The following is a 23,197-nucleotide window of genomic DNA, read 5'->3' as shown; positions in this document are numbered from 1 at the left end:
TAAGAAGGGACATGTGTTCCATTTTTGGTCATGGAGTCCATTCTAGTTGCAAGGTGGAGGGGGCGAAGTGTTATCGTCACATAGTCTCAGGGATGCTTGATGTCTTCTTCTCCCCCCCCCCCTTTTTTTTATACATTTTTGTTTATTTATATTTACCCTCAATCTGTTCCCTTCTATTTTCCAGGTGACAAGGAGCCATGTGCCCACCCAAACTCCCGTTTCTGTGCTCCCGCAGGGCAATGCCCCATCATGGATGAAGCCTGGGAGTCGCAAGAAGGGGTGCCCATTGAAGCAATCATCTTTGGGGGCCGGAGACCCAAAGGTAAGTCCAGTTAGTGGTATACATGAGAGAGGGGGGCAAGTGATGCCATCAGCTGCTGATGAAAGGTGATGGAGCACTGCTTGTGGAGGAGGTAGGGTGATCTTTATAGGGTAAATAGTAAATTTCATAGGGTTTTCCCCATCTTGTTTAATATACGCATGGTGGGTATTTGATGCCCATAGGCATTCACCATTGTTGGTAACTCGAAATACATGAAAGTTGATGAGAAATATATAGCCACCATTGCTAACACCAGGCTTGGAATTTTATTGATCTTAGACTTTTTTTCCCTTTTTCCTCGTTTGTACTCTGGGCCTGAGGCTTCACTGCCTGTTTTTTTAATACTTTAAATTTTTATTTTACAGAGTTTTATATAGAGCGACCTTGACCCGAATCGGGTATCGGAGCGCATTACATAGCAGCAATTGCATTACATTTTTGTTAGGCACAGGGAGATTAAGTGATTCGCCCAGAATCACAGGATGTTCAGCGTCATTGCCGAGACACGAACCCAGTTCCCCAGATTAGAGGTCGACCGCCCTAGCCTTTAGGCCAACTGCTCTCCCTCTGTAAACTTTCCCCTCCATTTATACCCCAGGCCTTGGGATTTACTGCTCCTAGGTCTTCACCTCCATTACGATCTTCCTCAGGGGGTGTTTATAGAAGATAGTTTTCACCTCCACTGTTTCTTTTCAGTGCATACTGTTATTCAATAAAATGCGGATCATGGTTTTTTTTTTAATGTCTATTAAAATCTTAGAGGGTATATTCTGCCTATTGCTTTTCCCATAATTTATATCTCCATTATACATCCTCCGGGATTAGAATGCACAGCCCACAGCTTTTGAGCTCCATTACCAGCAGTAGCGGCTCCTGGTGGGAGTGTGGCGGAGCGGTGAGGCGGGGCGGGGGTAGAAAACCACGGAATACGGGCGAACAGAGGTAAGTACTGTAATAAATCACATTGCGCACGCAGCAACGCCAAATGTGCGTAATGTAATTCGTTTTGTTTATCTATTTATGTACTTAACCTCCATTTGGCCATATTCCGTGGTTTACTAACCTCTACCCTGCACCTCCCCCATTCCGCTCACCGCCCCGCAGCACTCCCACCAGGAGCCACTACTGAGGAGTGGGAATTTATTACCTGTAGACAGTCGCCACAATTATTACCCCGCAGGGCTGGTTATTTAAGCTCCATGGGGGCAGGTATTAACTGCTCATAGCCTCTCTCATCACTTGGCTCTCACTCTCAATACTTGGCTGTTTACTTCAGTAGCTTTTCCCCTCAGTGAATACCCATGTGGGTGGATCTTTACTTCCCACATGCAAGCCGCACCCCCATCTCTTTTCCCACGATCTTCCAATTATGGTTTTATAAATGGGATTTGTGGTGATCTGGTTATCTTGAGGCGCACAACTTATTTAACATGGCCCTCCCTCCATTGTCTCTGTCTCCCATGTCTCATCGCACACGAATCAGGTTATGACCTCATCATCTAAACTGCAGAAGTAATCTTTCCATTATTTGTATTCCAAGCCATGTTGTGGGTCCCCTTACCTTGCTGCTTAAAATGATCCCTGTGAATCTCAGGGAAGTCCACCCTGGAGCCCCAGGACCTGTTGAATATTGCTTTTGGAAATGCCTTAAGTAGTGAAAACACCTGGGACACTATTTGGGTATCTGGGAAACATTCAGCAGGTCCCATGATCAGTTTCAGTCTGTGATTACTTCATCTTGTTATGCACATGCTTCAAACTCAATTTTAGCCTAGTTATTAAACACAGCATATCTGATAGTGACATTTTTATTGTGGAGCAGTAGCTTCGAGCTTTCCTGTGAGGTACCACTTAAAGGTCACCGACTAACTCTCAGGCCTCACGCCTACCCCTTTAAACACCATCGGTTTCTTTATGGTGTTGTGACCTCTGCCATCTTTCACTTCTAGGAGTGCCTTTGGTGTACGAGTCGTTCAGCTGGCGTCACGGGGTGTTTGTCGGTGCCGCTATGCGTTCAGAGTCCACGGCAGCAGCTGAACATAAAGGTAAGATCTGTGCCAAACCCAATCTGCATTTGACAGATGAGGGAATTCCTCCATCAACTTGTTTGGCAGAAGCATGGGGAGAGTCACCCAACATGGGGCCTTTGAGAAGTGGATGAAGCCCATCACAACATGCCAAGTGTTAAGTGCCTTTCAAGGTTAGAGGTATGCCAGCCCACTCATTGTGGTCTGAAAGTAGCTTGGCAGAGACCTTACCCAGTGAGGTCTGAGATGCAGGATCCTTGCCCATCATGGCTTCACTGTGAGTAGTAGGGTCTGCCTAGTATTGTGTAAATTTTTTTTTAAAAAAGAGCAAATCAGCAGCGTTAACCTAAGATGGGGTGTGTATGTGTTTGATCCCTACGTAGCCTGACATGTGTAAGAGCTGTATAGTAGTTACATCCATTACTGGACATGAGCTGGGTCTCTAGATGAGGGACGTACAAGAGGCTGTTGGGCATTTTCAGCATTGTAGACATACAATCAGTTTTAGAGATGCATTCACTCTACATAGTGGTAGGATTGAATGGTGAAAGGCCAAACCCTTGAGAAGCCATGGCTAAAGATAAACCCTTTTGAGGACATGAGCCTGCAATTCAGGGGTTACTTGCCTGTGTAACCTGTAACGACTGTCTGACTGTTAGGATTTCACCAGGCCCTTGCTCCTCATGATGCATTAACTACAGACCACTAGGGTCTATAGAGGCGATGCAACAAACAGTTTAGTATAAACGCTCTCTATTGTCTTTCTCACTGTAGTTTGTCATTTGTGCACTTTTTTTCTCTCTATTTTTCAAAACTTTACACATATCTAGATTAAGGACAAGATTTTGATTGGGGCTTACATATTACTCACTTTGAGCTAACAAATGCTACCGACCTATAGAGGCAACACTAGGCAGAAACTCATTGATCAGTAAGGAGAACATAGGACTACTTTATTTCATCGTCAGACTCAACTTTTTAACCTTACCGGAGGTAGCAAAAAAGTTATAAATAAACTACTGTTTATCTCGAGGTGATCCTCAGTCACCTCTTACAAGTCCTTTCTACATATCGCCTAGGCAACCCATGCACTAAGCGGTCCATCTTTCAAGCCTGTTGGGACTTGCTCAACGAGGAGCAGGACCAGAGAATGAAGCACTCATTTTTAGTGGGTGAGGGTCCTTGTTATCTAAAAGTAAGACCTCCATGAATTTAGGTAGAACACAATGTTCGAGGCATTTGAGCTGCAGATTATACACTGTGCATAGATCGCCATCTGGTGTTGGGCCCGGATGTTTGCAGTTTGTTTTTCTTCTTGGACAATCTTTGGAAGTCACGAGTTCGATGACTCCTCCTTCGGTCCGTACTGCGCATGGGATTCGGCTCCATCCTCAGATTGTTTTTTTCCGCCATCGGGCTCGGATGTAATACTTCGTGCTCCGGCTTCGAACCTTTTCCAGTTCGACCTTCGACGAAAAATCCTCGTCCATCGAGATTCTTCAGAAAATCATCTTCTTTATCTCTCTCTTCGGCACTTCCTCGATTCCAGGCATCGGCAGCGGCCTTCGGGCCTATCTCGACTCCGGTCTCGGCCGATGGAAAGGACTCCCTTTAAGAAGTGCCCAAAATGTGGGTCTAAATTTCCCCACACCGATTTACATCAGGTGTGCAACCTCTGCATCTCTCCCGAACACGAGGCCCGAGACTGCCCCGCCTACAAGTCTTTTCGATCGAAAAAGTCTATTCGGGATCGACGAGCTCGACGCACCATGGCGCACTCATCGACCTCGGCTCCACCCGACATCTTCAGAGAAGACATCGGAGCTTCGGGACAGCAGCACACCGAACAGGAAGACGACCTCGTCAGTGCTTCCGAGGCCGACGACTCCGACGTGGAGGACATCACACCGGCGCAGAGGGTCGTGAGTACTCTACCCCCTCCCACTCCCGCGCCCATACCGAAGGAGACTCCGGTTACACCTTCGCCTCCGGGCCTAGGCAAAACCAAACATACCGCTTCCATCACCCCACCTTCGGACCCGGTGAAGAGGCATCACAAGTCTCCCGGCGGCTCGGGCTCGTGCCAGCCTGCTAGCGGCGCCGAAAAACTCCCTTCGGCACTGAAGAAAACCACACCAAGCTCCGTTCCGAAGCCATCGGTGTCGAAACCTGGCCTCTCTGTGCCGACCAAACAAAAATCCCTCGGCACCGACGCTTCCGTGCCGAAGCCTGCCTCGGCACCGAACAAAAAATCGGAGGCCCCGAAAAAGCATGGCACAGATAAACCGAAGAAGCCGTCGGCCCCGAAAACATCAGCACCGACAGATGACTCGGTGCCGGAGGAGCTCTTCACTCCAGATCCTCTACAAAAGACTTTAACAAAGGATCCAAAGACTGGACATTTGACTTTGTCTTCAAAGAAAAGACATTTAGACAAGCCAGCTCCTCCTCCACTGCCCAAACGGAAGGACTCTGCCACATCTCCTTTCAGAGTACCCTCCCCCCCGCCTCCACCTCCTCCACCACCTTCGCCTCCACCTTCTCCACCCTTGCCTCATCGCTCTCAAACCCCGTCTCGAGACCCTGATGACCAAGGGGATCCCTACTATGATCCCACAGATGCCCCACAGGACCCCACTCCTTTGGTCACACCAGACCCATGGGAGGATTATCATAATCCAGACTTCCCAGATGTGCCTCAGGATGATCTCTATCCATCCAGGCCATCTCCACCAGAGGACTCCCTGGGGTTCCACCACTTGTTACAACGGGCGGCACATTATCATGGGGTGGAGTTACACAGTGATCCAGTTGAGGAAGACTTCCTACTTGACACTTTTGACATAGCAGATAAATCCACTGCCATATTACCCATGCTTAAAGGGGTGACCAAACATGCGGCAGAGGTTTTCAAAGACCTCGTCAGGGCTAGGGTCTTAAACCCCAGAATAGAGAAGAAATATAAGGCAGCCCCCACAGATCCTGCCTATATTAAAGGACCAGCACCCCTAGACTCATTAGTGGTATCCACAGCTAGGAAGCGATCCAATTCTCAGTCATCAGGTGAGGCTCCACCACCCGATAAGGAGTCCAAGCTCTTAGATGCGTCAGGCAAACGCACTGCCTCGCAAGCTGCCAATATGTGGCGCATCGCCAACACGCAACCGCTGCTGGCGCGATACGACAGAGCGCACTATGATGAGCTGGAGGCTCTCATGCAACATCTCCCAGAGAAATATAAAAATAAGGCTCATGAACTCATACAAGAGGGAAAGATTATTACCAACACCTCTATTAAATGTGCCCTCGACGCAGCAGACACAGCTTCCAGGGCTATAAACACCAGTGTTCTGCTTCGCCGCCACGCCTGGCTCAGAATCTCAGGCTTTAAGCCGGAGGTCCAAGCATCTATATTGAACCACCCTTTCGACCAACAACACTTATTTGGCCCAAAAGTAGACGAAGCCCTGGAAAAAATGAAGAAGGATACAGATACGGCGAAGTCTATGGGAGCATTACAATCCCACACTCCTAGACGCTCCTTTCGCCGTTCCTCCTTTCGAGGCACTGGCAGGGGTTACTCTACCGATAACGCCTCCACGTCCTACAAGTCCCCTCCTCAGACTACCTTCACGAAGGGCTATCAAAGAGGTGGATATAGAGGGAACAATAATAAAGGCAGGGGCAAAACCAACACCGCCCGTTCTGCCACACCGCCCACACAATGACTTTCCCCCGCTCCCCCCAGACCATTCCACTCCGGTCGGGGGCAGACTACAAGACTTTTTTCAAACCTGGGTGACCATAACATCAGACAAATGGGTGACCCAAATTATTCGGTCAGGGTACTGTCTCGAACTAACATCTACCCCCCCAAATATTCCACCCAGGCACCGTGCAATGTCACAAGAACATACCACACTGCTGAAACAAGAGGTAATCTCCCTCCTGCAAAAACAGGCTATAGAGCAGGTCCCCATCAATCAGCAAAATTTAGGGGTCTACTCTCTGTACTTTCTGATACCAAAGAGAGACGAGACCCTACGGCCCATTCTAGACCTCCGGCCTCTAAATGCATACATCCATTCAGACCATTTTCACATGGTAACTCTCCAACAAGTTCTCCCACTCCTCTGCCAGGACGACTTTCTCACTACACTGGACTTGAAAGACGCATACTTTCATATTCCAATACACCCTTCTCACAGAAAGTACCTCAGATTTGTGGTGGACGGCCTACATTATCAGTTCAAGGTTCTCCCCTTCGGGGTCACAACCGCACCAAGAGTGTTTACCAAATGCCTAGCAGTAGTGGCGGCACACCTCAGAAGACAACACATTCACGTCTTCCCTTACTTGGACGACTGGCTAATAAAAGCCGCGTCCTACAACCAGTGTGTGCAACATACAAACAATACCATCCAACTACTCCACCAGCTAGGCTTCACGGTGAACCACCAAAAGTCCCAGCTGATACCGTCTCACACAAAGCAATACCTCGGTGCCACTATAGACACCTCAAAAGCGATAGCCTATCCCAATTCAGCCAGAATCGCAAGCATACAAGCCTTGCGCCAAAGATTCATTCTTCAGCACTCACTCCCAGCAAGAGTGTTTATGAAGCTAATAGGAATGATGGCATCTTGCATCTTCATAGTGCCTCATGCAAGACTCCACATGCGTCCACTCCAAGAGTGCCTAGCACGCCAGTGGAACCAGGCCCAGGGACAGCTGACGGATCTGGTGTTGGTGGACGGTCGCACCCATCGCTCTCTGCAGTGGTGGAACACCACAAACCTTTCCAAAGGGCGACCGTTCCTGGACCCGGTTCCTCAGGTGATTCTAACGACGGACGCATCGCTCTCCGGCTGGGGAGCGCACCTATTACACCTCACAGTGCAAGGTGTATGGACGCCACAACAAAGGTTACTCCACATCAACCATCTGGAGTTATTGGCGATCTTTCTAGCCCTGAAATCGTTTCAGAAACAAATCTCAGCCAAAGCAGTCCTCATTCGCACAGACAATATGACTGCAATGTATTATATTCAAAAACAGGGGGGGACACACTCTCCCCAGCTCTCTCGGTTAGCACAGAGCATATGGAGATGGGCAATCCCACAAAAGATCTTTCTCCTGGCACAACACGTCCCAGGTATACAAAACACCATGGCAGATCTGCTCAGCAGACAAACGCAGCAAATGCACGAATGGGAACTGCATCCACAAGTTCTTCACCCATTCTTTCACAAGTGGGGGCATCCTCAGATAGACCTCTTCGCCACCCACGAAAACAAAAAATGCCCAAGCTTTGCCGCCAAATACCCACACCCATTGTCCAAAGGCAATGCGATATGGATGAACTGGTCAGGCAAATTTGCATACGCCTTTCCACCTCTCCCGCTAATTCCATTAGTGGTAAGGAAGCTACAACACCACTCCCTCACACTCATTCTGGTAGCTCCAACATGGGCCAGGCAGTCGTGGTACACCACACTACTACAGCTCTCAGTGGTACCACACCAAAAACTGCACCTGTCCCCATGCCTCCTAATCCAGAACCATGGAGAAATCAGGCACCCGGACCCAGCTCAGCTCAACCTTGCGATCTGGCTCCTGAAATCTTAGAGTTTGGATACCTTAACCTTCCCCCTGATTGCATGAACATTATCAGGGAAGCCAGACGTCCTACCACTCGAGCATGCTATGCCGCAAAGTGGAAGAGATTTGTTGTTTACTGCCGTAACAATACAATCAACCCTTTAGATGTATCCATACAGCACATCATATGCTACCTGCTCCATCTTCAAAGGTGTAACCTGGCATATTCATCCATCCGTCTACACCTAGCAGCAATTGCTGCTTACCTGCAAAACAGACAGCATTTATCACTTTTTAGAGTGCCTGCTATTAAAGCCTTCATGGAAGGCCTTAAAAGAGTAATTCCGCCCATGGCACCACCCTCACCTGTGTGGAATCTAAATGTAGTTCTTACAAGGCTAATGGGTCCGCCTTTCGAACCAATGCATAAATGTGAGCTACAATTCCTTACTTGGAAGACAGCTTTCCTAGTAGCTATCACTTCCCTTAGAAGGGTTAGTGAAATACAAGCGTTCACTATACAAGAACCCTTTCTACAGATACATCACAGCAAAGTGATACTCCGCACAAATCCAAAATTTTCTGCCTAAGGTCATTTCCCCCTTCCATCTCAATCAATCGGTGGAATTACCGTTTTTTTTCTCGCAACCTCAATCTGTTGCGGAAAGGGCTCTACATACACTTGATGTGAAAAGGGCTTTACTTTATTACATACAAAGAACGCAATCTTTCAGAAAAACTAAACAGTTGTTTGTCTCGTTCTCTCCACCGCATAAAGGCAACCCCATCTCAAAATCCGGGATAGCTAGGTGGATTGTAAAGTGCATACAAATTTGCTATCACAAAGCAAAAAGAACATTATCTGTTCCACCTAAAGCCCACTCTACAAGAAAGATAGGGGCTTCTATGGCTTTTCAAGGGAACATACCCTTAGACGACATCTGCAAAGCAGCCACATGGTCAACACCGCACACCTTCACAAAACATTACTGTGTAGACGTGCACTCCAAACAACAAGCTAGTGTGGGCCAGGCTGTACTAAAGACACTGTTTCAAACCACTGCAACGGATACCGGTGGTCGCCGCTAGGGTTGGGTACTGCTATATAATCTATGCACAGTGTATAATCTGCAGCTCATATGCCTCGAACGGAATATGCTACTTACCAGTATGCATCTGTTCTTGGCATGTAGAGCTGCATATCTATACACGCCCACCCGCCTCCCCGGCTACCTGTATCCGTTCCAGTCTATCTTATTTAGATACAACACACATGGGTTTCTTTACTATTATCACTATGCTCCCATCTTTTCCCTGCTGGCGAAAAACAATCTGAGGATGGAGCCGAAGCCCATGCGCAGTACGGACCGAAGGAGGAGTCACCGAACTCGTGACTTCCAAAGACTGTCCAAGAAGAAAAACAAACTGCAAACATCCGGGCCCAACACCAGATGGCGATCTATGCACAGTGTATAGATCTGCAGCTCTACATGCCAAGAACAGATGCATACTGGTAAGTAGCATATTCCTTTCTGCACTACACCCCAAGGGAATTTACACTGCGTTGTTTAGTTATTGAATCTGGCAGGATGTATGGTGGATCGATTAAATTCCTCTCTCACCCCCTTTCTGAGTGTTTGATTAAAGATAAACCCAGCCTCATCCTGAAGCAAGGTAAAATGGACACATTTGCGAAGTTAGATGGCATAGCACCAATGGACCCAGGGTTTGGCTGTCACAACAATGCAGGTGCAAGCCACCTTGACTCATCAGTCCCTACAGAATTCATTCAGTGATGATCCAGTTCTCTTGCACATCTCCACAGATCAATATTAGGGAAGTGGGCATGGGTGTGGTGCTCCTCCAGCAGGATCTAAAAGTACTGTGAATCAAGTCAATGAAGCTCAGGCTGAATATCCAAACTTGAAGTCGTTAAGGAGGTGCAAGCCAACAAGTCTGTATCTTCTAAATAGATTAAGTAGAGGATGCAGCGGGACGAGCCTGCCACATCAGTCTAAAATGTGTGGGCTACGCAGAGGGTGTGAAGGGCAATCATCCCGAAGCCTTCCTAGAGCCAGTGGCGTACTATCTCAGATGGTTGGTTTTCGTGTTTAGAGTAGAGCCTGATCATTGATCCAAAAGCCTCCTCCAGAGATCACAGTGGGGTAAACTTCAATTGAGTGATATAACCCATTAATAACAGACATGGCACACTAGACCCCAATGGAGGACTTTGTTGCAGCTGCTTTGTGACGGCATCTAGCTTACATTATGCATGACAGCACTGCCATGCCCACAACCAATAATACACCTTTTTTTCAAGAGTGCATAGATGCATTTCTAAGTTCTATAAGTGAATGTGTGGATGGTAACCGAGGTAGACATTTTAGCCACAGGGCTCTCAAAGTACACCCCAGTTGGCTAAAGACTAGAGGGAGGCAAGGCTCAGCAAACCAACATGTAAAGACTTAATGCTTGGGGTTAAAAAAACACTAGTCTTAGGATGGCCCTACAAAAAGAAACCGAGAAATTCCATTGACTTAACAAAGATTCTATTGATTCCCCAGCAATATTATGAAAATCATTTTAATCCGTAGTGAGAGGCAGGGCTGTAGACTACATCTTGAAAATCAAACATGGCAAGCAGGAGGAAATCTGCTGCAGGGTTGGTACTCCTCAACGTGGAGGGACTATACAGAAAGCAACGCCACTGAGATGCTCCTGCTTGAAATTAAGAATGGCAAATTGCAGTATCGACAGCTTCTCACAGAAGAGGCCAAAATCTGTGGTTATTGCCCAAAGCCAGTTTTACGACCAAGATGATAAAACTGTAAACTTATTCTACTGACTGGGGACTAAAAAGGAAAATATACACCATTTCGTATACACCTGAAATACGGAAGGGCAGAGAGTAACAGACCCAGCAGCAACCGGAGCACTGAGTTCTAGCAGGGAGGGCGCTCTCAAATACTGTTACCCAGAGGCCTCCGTAGCAGATCTTTAACTGAAGAGCCTCACTGACATGGCGAGCGACCCTATTGACTACCACATTACCGAGGAAAAAGGTGACTGGCGCTATTGGGCAAATGTCCTCATAGAAAGCCCTGGGAACTAATGGATTCTCCGTAGAATTAGTAAAGTTACACTCCAGCATACTAGACCATATCTATTGACCACGCACACCGCTGCAAGGGAATTGGGTGAGTTACCGCAAGACTCCAGTGAGGTGGGCATAACCACAGTGCGTAAACCTGAGTGTCCAGTCAACTGCTGCGACAATTTCATTTATGTTTAAGCTATAGTATATGTGATGTCACAAAAGTCAATGCATATCACGACTAACAGCACTATAACCATGGCCTGGTACTAGTAGTCCTTCAGATAGAATTTGACAAGACTTTAATAATCTGAAATGGGAGCACATTTTTGCCCTCATATGACTGAATCCAGGCCAGGTCTTCCTTGCATACCATAGCTGCATTGTGGCTTAGACTAGCACCGAGCTTAACCGACAACCAGATATATTTAGCACCTGTGACAGGAATGGATCAAACTAGAGACCATGCAAAGTGCATGGTCTCTGGTTTGATCCGCTCCTGTTAGGATTGCTTAGACAAGTGAGGGTACCATTTTTATCAGGAGAATTGTGGGAACGCATGGTGATAGGAACTTGTGGAACACTACATATTCCGGAAGTTTCTCTCAAAGAAATGCCAGGGAAATAGGTGATTTTACCCAAAGTTTGGGGTTTCCATGGCATTCTGAGTAAGAAAACTTAGGGGGAGCCATGCAAGTCGCACCAACCTGGACTCCATTGGGTGATTAGTTTTCAGAAATGTCTAAATTCAGAACGGTTTCCTGGTTGTTGGCTGACCCAGAGTCAGAATAGTGCTGCCATTCAGCATGGCAAGTGACAGGAAATTGGGATTTAGCTTAATTGTGAAAACCATATGCCAAAACTACGTCTAAAAGAGTGCAGATTTCCTTTTGCTTGCCATGATAATGCTCTGGTCCTCATGGGGGCTAAAATAATGTTAGGGGTATATGATGTCAAGACAGCCCCCATCCCATTATTTCTTTAAGAAATATCCCTCGCATCAGTGTGCTTTCTGCCACCTCCCGGGAAAGATTAGGGGCAAATACTCCAGTCGTCCCTCGGAAAGGGGGACACAAAGACTTCTGGGTAGTCTCCTGGATTGGAGGCTCATAAGGATGCCAGGGCTTACTGCGGGTAACTTCCCCCTCCAGTTACCACCAGACTTCGGGGTGGGGAGTTCTGCCCCCAATGGGGCCAGTAGGGTATAAACTACTGGGCCCTTTCTACCATGTCCTGATTCTTGGGCGAACCGGCCCGAACACTTCTCTTTTGAGAGGGGGATGACATTGATGGCTTAACCATGGCTCAATCCTTCCTATGGAATAGTCAAGCAGCTGCCAGATTGGAACTGACCTGGTATTGTAAATCGGTCTTTGACGAGGATCCAGGCACGGCAGATTTTATGGCATACTACCGAGCGTTTTACTTAGCAGTCATTACTGACTGTATGTTTGTTACCGTGGAATACTCTGAGCGAGCTTTGGGTAATGAATGGAATAACACCTGTACATGACATCTGTGGGGGCTGGGTGGGGTAGGTATCAGCAGTGATGATCTACCAGCCACTAATATAGTACTGGTAAGAAGGAGAGACACCTTGCATGCCCTGGGCTGGACAAATAAGCTAACAAGAGAAACACATCCCTGTGCAGGGATACTCCCAACATAGTGTTGCAGCTGTTGAGCGTTTCCAGGGCCGGGGTGTACTTGACATCTTTATAATAGGGATTGTGGTCAATTGTAAGTCTATAAATGTATTCACAACCGTGAGGAAGGAATTTGGACTTTTATAGCCCCAGTTCTTCTGCTGCTTACAGCTCCGCCATGCACTAACACTCTACCAAACCATTCTTGAGGAGCTCCCCCAATCCACCCATTAGTGGTGAAACTCACCATGTCTAAACTCACAGATAAAAAGATAATGTGAATGGTTAAAGCAGTGGTAATGCATATGCCAGGCACCTTCTCAGTACTAATAGAGGCATAGGAGGCTTACGTTGGTCCCTTGGATGTAGTGGAGCGGCACACTGCACTGATGGCCCCTAGCCCAATAGCCATATCATCAGCCTACAAGCTTATCCAATTTAAATATTTACGCCATGTATAGCTCACAAGAATAAGACTCTGGAATATTAGTAGATACTCTCTCGCAACAAACCCCCTCGCCCCTCCCACCCCATCTCCCCCCGCCCAACATGTATGAAATGTCAGAGTAAGGTGACTTTCATTAGGGGCTTCTGAGATGCAGTGCTGGAGTTACTGTCAGCATATTTGGGCACCGAGCAGTCCTCCAGCCCCAGCCCCTCTTGTGCTACTAAACGGTCTAGATTAAATGGATTTAAACAGATGTTGCCTTGCTTTTAGGGACCTAGACTTGAAAGACACTAAATGGGAGACTGATCAGCACAGGAGGGAGACGGAAGCTCTAAGCCTGCTTAAGCAGGGATAGACCGGTGCAGAAGGCTAGAAAAAACTATATATGAGGCTCAGAGCCGCCCACAGAAGCACAGCAAAGGGTGGGAAACGAACAATATTGAGATGCCTCCAACTAATGCACTCCATTGTGTTTATAAATGTAGTAATTGTTCTTGCTATGTTGCACTTTGTTATATCCAGTTATATGCTGTGCATCTAATGTCTGCTCACTGTGTCTATGGTGTCTGTGAGGTGATGTAGAACCCTGGTGTGCAGTAGATGCCACCAATCAGACGGAGGAGCTCAGAATAGCTAGGCCTGAGCTGATGCCAACATGCTCCTGGTGGGGTGCTATTAAATATAACTTCCCTTAATAAATCAACTCAATGCTACAACTGCATTGGACTTCTTTACTTAATAACCTACTTCAATCCACTTTTACGTACATATAGGACTAATGTGCTTGGTACTCGCAAATGGGGGGATGTCACTGTTCCATGCCCCCTGACATTTTCTTCTCCTATTGATTGGTACACGAATAGCTAGTAAAACAGTTTATTAAACAATGAAGTCTAAGAACTTTGTAACAGCGCCCCTAAGGAGTCTCGGAGTGGCCCACTCAGAATGGTGTTTGTGAGATATATGGTAGCAAAGCCACCATGTTATCATTAGGAGAGACACATCGGATGTAGTGTCTTTGAGAGCTTTTTCCTAGTTGGGGGTCTGTGAGAGCCACAACCCAAAAAATTGTCTCTAAGAACTGTGTGAGTCTGACCCAACATGGTGTCTATAAGGACTTGGCAACGTTACCCAAAATATACAGCTGTTTACCGTCTTCTCTTCTTTCTTGTCTCCCAGGGAAAGTCATCATGCATGACCCCTTCGCCATGCGCCCATTCTTTGGATACAACTTTGGCCACTACTTATCACACTGGCTGAGCATGCAGAACCGTCCATCTGTCCACCTTCCCAAGATCTTCCATGTCAACTGGTTCAGAAAGGACTCCGAAAACAACTTCCTGTGGCCCGGCTTTGGGGACAACTCGCGAGTCCTGGACTGGATCTTCCGTCGCGTGGATGGAGAACCTAGTGCCCGGGTTACACCCATTGGTTATGTGCCTGCAGAAGGAGCACTGGACTTGCAAGGGCTGCCCCCAGTTGATACCAATGAGCTCTTCTCCCTACCCAAGGGATTCTGGGAGCAGGAGGTAGGCGAGGTCAGGCACTACCTGACTGAACAGGTGAACCAATACTTGCCTGGTGAGGTAGTTAGTGAGCTGGACGCGCTGGAGGAACGGGTGAAGATGATGTGAGTGTCTGAAGGAAGAAGGTGCAAGTCTTTACTGCCTGGCTGCTCTGTTAGTGAGGGAGTAATGGTTACACCCCTACAAGGGGTGAAACTGTGAAACATTCCATTGTTTACATGATTTTTTAAGGACTAAAATCAGATTATTTTTCAGGGAAGACACTTCATCATGATCCATAGACAGCTTTCTGTGGGGAGGAAGGGGAGGGAAATATGGATTGGGTTGGGTCTTTCCGGTGTTTTTTGCCTTTTAACTATCTTTGTACAGAAATAAATTGAGGGAAGTGTGTTTTCTGTACTTGTTGATGAAAAATAAAGAACTATGCTGCGAGTTTGGATTACTAGACTCAAGTCTGTTTGCGAAAAATGTTGGAGGTTTGTTCTTCTGTCCTATTGCAATAACTGGTCACTAAGCAAAATCAGTGTGGCTCATTCATTTAGCATGGTATCCAAGAGACTAAGGTTATGTTGCACTCCAGTTGAATAACCACATTACTATATTTAGGAGTTTGACTCTTTGGGAGCACATTGACAAGTAATAAACTCCAAGTCCAGTCAGAACAGCTACTTTGTAAATACAACATTTCCTATTTACAGGGAGGTTTAATAAGCCAGCTGAAATTAATTTACAGACAAAAACAAAGAATGGCAATAGGTCCTGGTTCCCAGATACGATCCCAGACTTCTGTACAGTGACTGATCACCCGGGGGCTAGATCTAGGCTGACCCTGGTTTCCCCTACGGGAACTGGACAGGGAAGGTGTAGGCTCGTTACACTTGATGTCCTAAATTGTACTGCATCCCTGCAGTTAGGTTTTGGGAATTCTGGCCTGACAAGTCCTTGTGTCTCTGGTCGGATCACTCTAGATATCTCCATGTAGACTTCATCTATCTGCATTTCTCTCTTCCTCTCTTGGTGAGGGACCTGCTCTTCATCTCTTACTGGAAGTACACCATACTCTTCTTTAGCCGCACTTTTGGTAGAAATGAAGCATGGTCTTGCCCTGTAGTATGAAACTTCTCCAGCATCCCAATGAATATGCTCATTGGGCCGAGGAACGGTCTCCTCACAATCCAGACACTAACCCGTTTGTGGCTTCTAAATAGGACCAGATTCATCCTACTCCAGAGGCAGTGGCAGGAACTAGAGGCACCCAAACTTCAAGTTTCCTTGAAGGGTTAAATACTCCTTCATACAGTATCGAACTGGTTTGGCAAATGAGAATTGTGGCTGCCCCCTGCTACTACCATGACTATTAGAGTGTCGGGGCAGAGATCCAGGGGAAGAAGCACGCAGGCTTTTGCATTCACAGAGTGAAAAGACAGCCAATCTACAAGAGAATTAGCATTTTTTGCAGTCTACCACACACTCCCATGGACATGATTCCACAAATACTCCATATGTGTATGCGCAAAAAACCTTGACTGTGAGGAAGGGCCACAAAGGACACCAGGTCTGAGATGCTGCTCAGGTTTTACAGGGGAAAGACCAGTGGGTCCCCTCCAATCCACAGGTAAAGCTGGCTCTGCCACAATAGTATGTCACTGCCAACTACCAGTCTCGTCGTAGGCCGGTGTCCGTGAGGGGTGGGGGTCGTGGAGTATTCACCCTTAAATATGGGTGGGGATTTATTTTGGTTACACCCCAATTAAACATCCTTCTGGAAGTCTATCAGCATCTCTTTGTGATGTCACTGTGCCGTCCACTGGAAAGTCTAACCTTTGCAGGTATGTCTAATATCAGAATGAGCAAGTATCTCGACAGATCTTGTGATGTCGCCTCAGATGAAGCACAATTTCTATGAGGAATCAGGTTAAATCGACAAAAGGGTGACAGTTTGCAAATCCCCAGCCACATAATACACTCAGACGCATCTTACAGACATCGTGAGTACATCTCTCTCCTTTTAAATTTCAAGTGAAGTGGAACCCAGCCAAACAACTTCTTCAGATCAAAATGTTGGAACTAAAAGTAATGTCTAGCTATGACGATGTTTCAAACAAAAGTATAAATGGAAAAATACTCTTTCACACAGACATGACAAGCAAGTACCCTGCAGGTCTCTACACAAAGCAAAACATTTATTTGTTTCTTTTGCTCCTGCACACCTCTGTCAACCTATTTCTAAGGCTACACAACCCACGAGAATGAAAATTTGGAAGCGAGATATGAAAAATATCAGTTCCAACGTATTCTCAAGCTCCATCCCTAACAGCTTGCTCCCCCTTGAAGGATCATCCGATGTTCATAGCCTGACCAATCACTATTTCCACTCCATGAGCACGTTTCTAGACAAAATAGCTCCCCTTCAACTGAAAAGAATCACCAAAAAAGAATCAAAACCGTGGTATGACGGCAGGTTAAATGAAGACAGAAGATCCCTCAGATTAATCGAACAACGGTGGAGATCTATCCCATCCGCTGACCACCTCAAGGCTCTAAGAAATGCCTATTTTAGAAAGGTCAGACGATCTAAAGTGGACTTCTTCAGCACTCAATTAAACCTAGCTAAGAACCGACCCAAAAAACTATTCGAATTAATCAAAGCGCAAACTAAGGATGTGTTCAAACACAGTTGGGCAACCATATAGTCCATTTCAACCTGCTCAACCAATACCAATCTGGCTTCCGGGCAGAGCACAGTACAGAATCAGCCATGACACTCATAATAGACAACGTACTAAAAATCCTTGACCAAAACGAAACTCGTTTACTAATCTTGCATGACCTATCTTCGGCCTTTGACACAGTCCAACACGACAACTTGCTAGACCTCTAGATGTCAGGGGGCATGGAACAGTGACCTCTTGAAACACAGAATGGGTTTATCCGGCTCTGTACTTACCTGGTTCACCTCCTTCTTCCAAACCAGATCACAAAGATTCAAGGTCAACAATTCCTTATCCAATCCCGTGCCAGTAACTCTAGGAGTACTGCAAGGATCATGCCTCTCACCCACTCTTTTCAACCTCTATAAGGAACCACTCACCGAACTCTTCAGCGCATCTAAGGTCCACTATCACATCTACGCAGATGATACGCAACTCTACATAAAGATCCATTCACTTGGGGACATCAAATCTCACAATTCAACGCTGGAAAAAACTCAATCCTGGCTGGACGAAAACCATCTGAAACTAAACACCCTCAAAAATGAATACCTCTAATCGCCACCCCCCAACCATTCTTCCATCATTCATGACGGCCTGAATCACCTAACAGCACTCAAAGGTCAACCACTCAGTCGATTCAGCAAAATCACTGGGAATAACGCTGGACAGAAACATAAACATGCAGAAACATATCAGTGCCTCTACAAAAGGAGCACATTTTCAAATAAACACCTTAAGAAAACAAACCCTTTTTGCCCGCAAATGACTTCAAACAGGTTGTGCAAGCCTTAGTAATCCCAAGAGTAGAATATGGATGTGTCGCCCTTTGCGGTCTTCCCAGATCAACGACGGCCCCGCTAAGAGCACAATCAGCACAGCGGCTAGACTAGTCACAGGCTCCAAAATAAACTCTCATATCTCCCGGACCTTAGAGTTCTCAATTGGCTACCATTCGAGGCGAGAATTCACCTATTAATCGCTTGTATGACGCACAAGGCCCTACACCACAATACCCTAAGTTATCTATCACAAAAACTGTCACTCTCATGTGGTAACAGATCCACCAGGAGCTCCAAGAATCTTCTTTTGAAACTGCAAAGATTCGCCAAGAAAAAAACATAAAACCTACTCAGGAATGGCCCCTAGGATCTGGAATGCCCTACCCCCAGAAACGAGACAGAACCCCTCTTCTGCCTCTTTCATAAAAGAAGTGAAATCGATTCTCATGGCTACGTTTACGTGAAATATTTCATTTCCGGATTTTTAGTAACTACTTTATATTGGATATATCGCACCAAGACTTGAACTATATTCTCAGGGATAGTATGTTTCTAAAAAGTTTGTATATAACCTTGTAATGAATGTATATGTTTTTTTTTTCCTAGTGGTAGCTACTTCTATGTATTAGACTCAATCATAGATTATCTACTATATTTGTATCTGCTCCTGACATCTTGCTTGTAAAGCGCTCTGATATCCGCAAGGTTCTTGTTCGCGCTATATAAAACTCTCAAAATAAATAAAGGCTGGCATATCTAGGTAGATATATAATGCATCAGCAAAGAATGACGGCCACATCTACATTCTCTGGCATACCGGGCTAAGTTTTCGGCCTCATTTTAGAGAAATTAATTAGCGGAATCCATCAGTGTAGAAAAGTACTTGTTTATTTCATTACATAATCCTGCAGAGATAAACTGCCTGCAAAATTAAGCAATTGCAAAAGTTGCCGAAGAGCCTGCCATGGTTCAGCCAGCTCCCCGGCCTTTCTCAAAGAGGACTCCACAATTAATTTCCTGTCATTTAAAGCCTCCTAATAATTATGTCATGCACCTGTGTAATAGCTGAGTAATAGACGAAATCCGATCTGGATCACAAACCATAATTATATACAAATATATAAAATTATTCATATAAAGTCAACAGGTGAAAATGACTGAACTGCATTTAATGATAAACTAATTTTCAATATTATTCAATCATATAACAGATGGACATATAACCCTAAATCATATATTCATAGATTACTGCCATGATCTAAATGACTCAAACACAAGGAGATGATAGAAGTTATATAATACCTGATACAAAAACATAGAGGGGCCCTCACTACTGAATATATATTGATGTCAATTTCATTCATATACAAATTAATAAGAGGAAAGGAAAACTTTCTACATTACCTACCTTTTTACATTAAAACCATCAATATATATTTTTTTCTGTTGATGTAATATTAAACACAATTCCATTTGTCGTAAACGGAGCTTTCAATCTCTTCTACTTTTATGTCTGTGGATTTTACAAAATCTAACTATTTGTACTTCCACCATGATTTCCCAGAAACTTACAGCAACTGGATAATGGTCAAATGCATTTAAATCTGCTATACATGTGCTCAGAGACATTCCACACACTCATTCCACTCTCGAAGAAGGGTATACCATGGTCTTCCTCTGCAACAATCCACTCAGGATGTTTGAAAAACTACTACCTGGTCATCTATACACACATCTACAGAACATTAAAACGCTGATAGTCTAGCAAAAAAAGGAAATCCAACTGTTCCAGTTTTATTTAAAAAGATTAATTACTACAGCTATGTTATGTTAATAAATGTATTAAGCGTGTAAATACCCGTAGGTGTCTTGGCGCTGAACAGTGGGTTAAGCCAGTATCTGTAAGACGAAGATGACTAGTTCTCTGCTTTCCATTGACCTCATACTTAAAGGAAGCAGCCACTGTTTTTAAGTTAGTGCATAAATGTGAACTACAACAAACCATGCTGCAAACAGAAAATGTGTGTAGGAAATAGGGTTACTAGTTGAGAGGGGTGATACCGTACTCGGGGAACAACCACATTCCTGTCACGGTGAAGTCACAAGCAAACCCCAAATTAATCTGTGCTCAACCCTCTGGTAGCTTGGCACAGAGCAATCAGGCTGAACTTAGAAGCAATGTGTAAAGTATTTATGCAGCACCTTTTGTGAAAACACAAGAAAAGTCCCACATCAATTTAGAAAAATATAATAAATTATTTGAGAACAAAAATCCAATCAGTAGAACTGGAGATATGTATTTTTAAAGATTTATGTATAGCGCCAAAAAGCTGCAAAGCACCAGTTGCGGTTACCTAGTCATGCGAAGTTCAGGCTGACGGCAATGGAGCATGGGTCTGAAACAGGGACCAGGTTAGTCTTGTGGAAAAGGTTACCTTCTGATACGGATGGTCGTCCCTTTATCGCGAAGGACATGCCAGGAATCACAGTTGGTCGTCACTTTAATCGAATATCCTGTCGGTCGTTGCGACAGCTCATAGTGACTACAGCCTTTCCCCGCTTCCCCAAACATCAGAAGCTTCTTTGAGGCACTGTAAACACTTTGCTTTTGTTCCTCTGATGGGTGGCTGCCAATCCAGGCTGTCACTCCCTCTGCCAGACAACTCCGTTAATATTGGAGTCAAGTCAACCTCAAGAAAAACAAATCTAGAGGGAATAGTAGGAGTGGGATGAAGAAGTACAAGGCCCTAACGCCTGCTCCCAGCTTCAGATGGGGCTGGAAGCCCCAGCCCTATGAGCAGCTGGGAAGGACATTGCATCGTTTTCATGCTGTGCTATCCAGATTGCAGTTAATTGGAAGGACTCACTGAGAAGGGCCCTGGCAGCCAGATTTCAGCAGACATGTCTGACAATTTCTATGGATTGAGCCTCCGTGAAGGGTCTTTTCTGACTTGTGCATACACACACGATCAATACATAAATTCACTTGCAGACTCCCCTATGCACATCCGCCTACAGATAGATAGTCATGATGTCAGGTTTCATCCTGACTTGGCTCCCTCTTCCTCTTTTCAAATCTCTAGGCACACTGATGACAGATCACATGAAAACACAATTTAAAATTATCATGTTTTCATGCCAGCTCTCCCAGTGGTCAAAGTATGATCATGTGTGGAGGCTTACAGTTTGTGGTGGGTCACCGCCCGAAGCCTTGTACACAAGCCACCACTGTCCTGAGTTATTTGAAGATTTCAAGAGACAAAAATGTCAATCCCTAAGGAACCTCAGCCACTTATTACTGCAAGACTAGCACATATTTGCCCTCTTGGCTTCCAGCTCTGCTAGCAAGTTGGGCATTACCAGAAAAACATCTCTGTATTAACTGTTTCTGGAGGTTCCTGTGCATAGGCAGGTGCCTATGCATCTGTGGGACAACCAGCCTCGTGAGATCACCAGCCTTAGCTCAGTGGTCTCTCTATAATGCAATCTTTTTCCGCATGCAACCATGAGTCACCCTGAGGCTTTCTCGTTGTCCTTATCTTTTCTAGGTTGCACATGCCTACCAGAATAATGCGTTGGAGAGTGCCTGGATTCCAGCATCCGGTCACCTACAAAAGAAAGCAGCTGTTTGTTCTACCCAAGTAACTACATAGGCTGAGTCCTTCTAGGTCCATGCTCTTCATACTGCTCTTTGGGAAAACTCACCTCAGGTGTCTTTTGGGTTTTCTTTGGGCGAGTGATTGGCAGTGACTCTGAACTGCATTTACCACCTCTAACTCTATGTGGTGGTTCAAGTCAAGTCAAGATAGCTTTATTCGATTTCAAATTTAAAATCATAAAAGCAACACAGAAATACATACATGTTAAAAAAGACTGAATTAAAAATCGAAATTTTAACAGCTCAAGTACATCATGGTCGGGGTATCCAACATAAAGGCAGACTCTGAATTAATTCATCGACAATCTGCACCGAATAGCAAATTTTAAAAACTTGGATAAGGCATTAATGGTTATTTCATCTTGTAGTAAAAGCAGTTTTATAAAAGCAGGCCTACACTGCCTCAGTCCCCAGGTCTTCAGTAGGGGAATCAAATATTTCCTTCTTCCCCATGAATAAAATTTACAGAAAAGAACACAGTGTATTTGCGATTGCATTGCAAGATTATCACATGGGCAATTAATTAAATTTGGAGACCAATCGTTTCTGTCTGGAAAAGTTATCAACCTATAATAGGACCCGACTCTCAAACGAGCTAACAACATCCTGTCGTAGCTGGAGTAATCGGGAGACAGATACAGCTGTAGGCCAGGGGCCTGTAAAAGTAAATTATGTTGGGATACAGATATCTTACTTTTTTCTTCACACCATCGTCTACTTTCCAGGAAGTCAAGACAACATTTTTTGAAAGCCTTCCGGGAGATCGAGGTTAAGGAACAAGGGTTATCAAAAAAAGTTGAATGTCCCATATTAATCATAAACTCTTATACATAGCCAATCCAAGGAATGTCAATGCATCTTTCTAATTTGAGGCAGTCAATCAAAATAGTTCTATTAAAAACAGTTTCCTCTGTAGTCCATATCTTGTGCCATAGCAACACGGGGCTAACTTTAACTAAATCAGAAATATAAGCCAGATCTAATTCCTTGTGGCAGATAAATGTGGAGGACGAGTTGGGAACCGCTAACAAATAACGCAGGAAAGAATTTTCTTTTACTTGAATCTCCTGACAGTCAGCGATACCCCATATGCCGGAACCGTATAATGCAGTTGAAACACATTTGGCATTATAAATATCCATTAGAATACGGACAGGCCTGCCCCCCAGCTTATTGGAAAACTGTTTTATTGCTCCTAGTGCACGAGCAAAAGCAAGGTTCCTGCTCCTAATCGCTGCTTTCCAAGTGCCTTTTTCATTAAAAACAACCCCTAAGTATGAAAAAGTACTTGTAAGTCCTATCTTAGACTTTTCAATAAAAATATTACAAGGAAGTTTATTCTTCGAAGAGCAGCACATGGAGAACGTTTTCCCTATATT

The 23,197-nt window shown here is 45.2% G+C and overlaps 1 protein-coding gene across 1 annotated transcript in view; it reads left to right on the top strand.

Annotated features, from left to right (window-relative positions):
• The window catches only part of LOC146870478 (phosphoenolpyruvate carboxykinase [GTP], mitochondrial-like), a 184,223-nt gene extending 169,124 nt beyond the window's left edge, over nucleotides 1-15,099 (top strand). The window contains exons 8-10 of the mRNA XM_085642165.1: nucleotides 185-322; nucleotides 2,272-2,367; nucleotides 14,321-15,099. Of these exons, the coding sequence (XP_085498291.1) occupies nucleotides 185-322; nucleotides 2,272-2,367; nucleotides 14,321-14,775 (689 nt within the window). The 3' untranslated portion in view covers nucleotides 14,776-15,099. The remainder of the gene's footprint in view (nucleotides 1-184; nucleotides 323-2,271; nucleotides 2,368-14,320) is intronic.
• Nucleotides 15,100-23,197: the final 8,098 nt, after the last annotated feature.

Source organism: Triturus cristatus, chromosome 1_1, assembly GCF_964204655.1.
Source record: "Triturus cristatus chromosome 1_1, aTriCri1.1, whole genome shotgun sequence".
Taxonomy (NCBI): domain Eukaryota; kingdom Metazoa; phylum Chordata; class Amphibia; order Caudata; family Salamandridae; genus Triturus; species Triturus cristatus.
The sequence above is the reverse complement of the archived record's forward strand: the minus strand, read 5'-3'. Positions and strand labels throughout refer to the sequence as shown.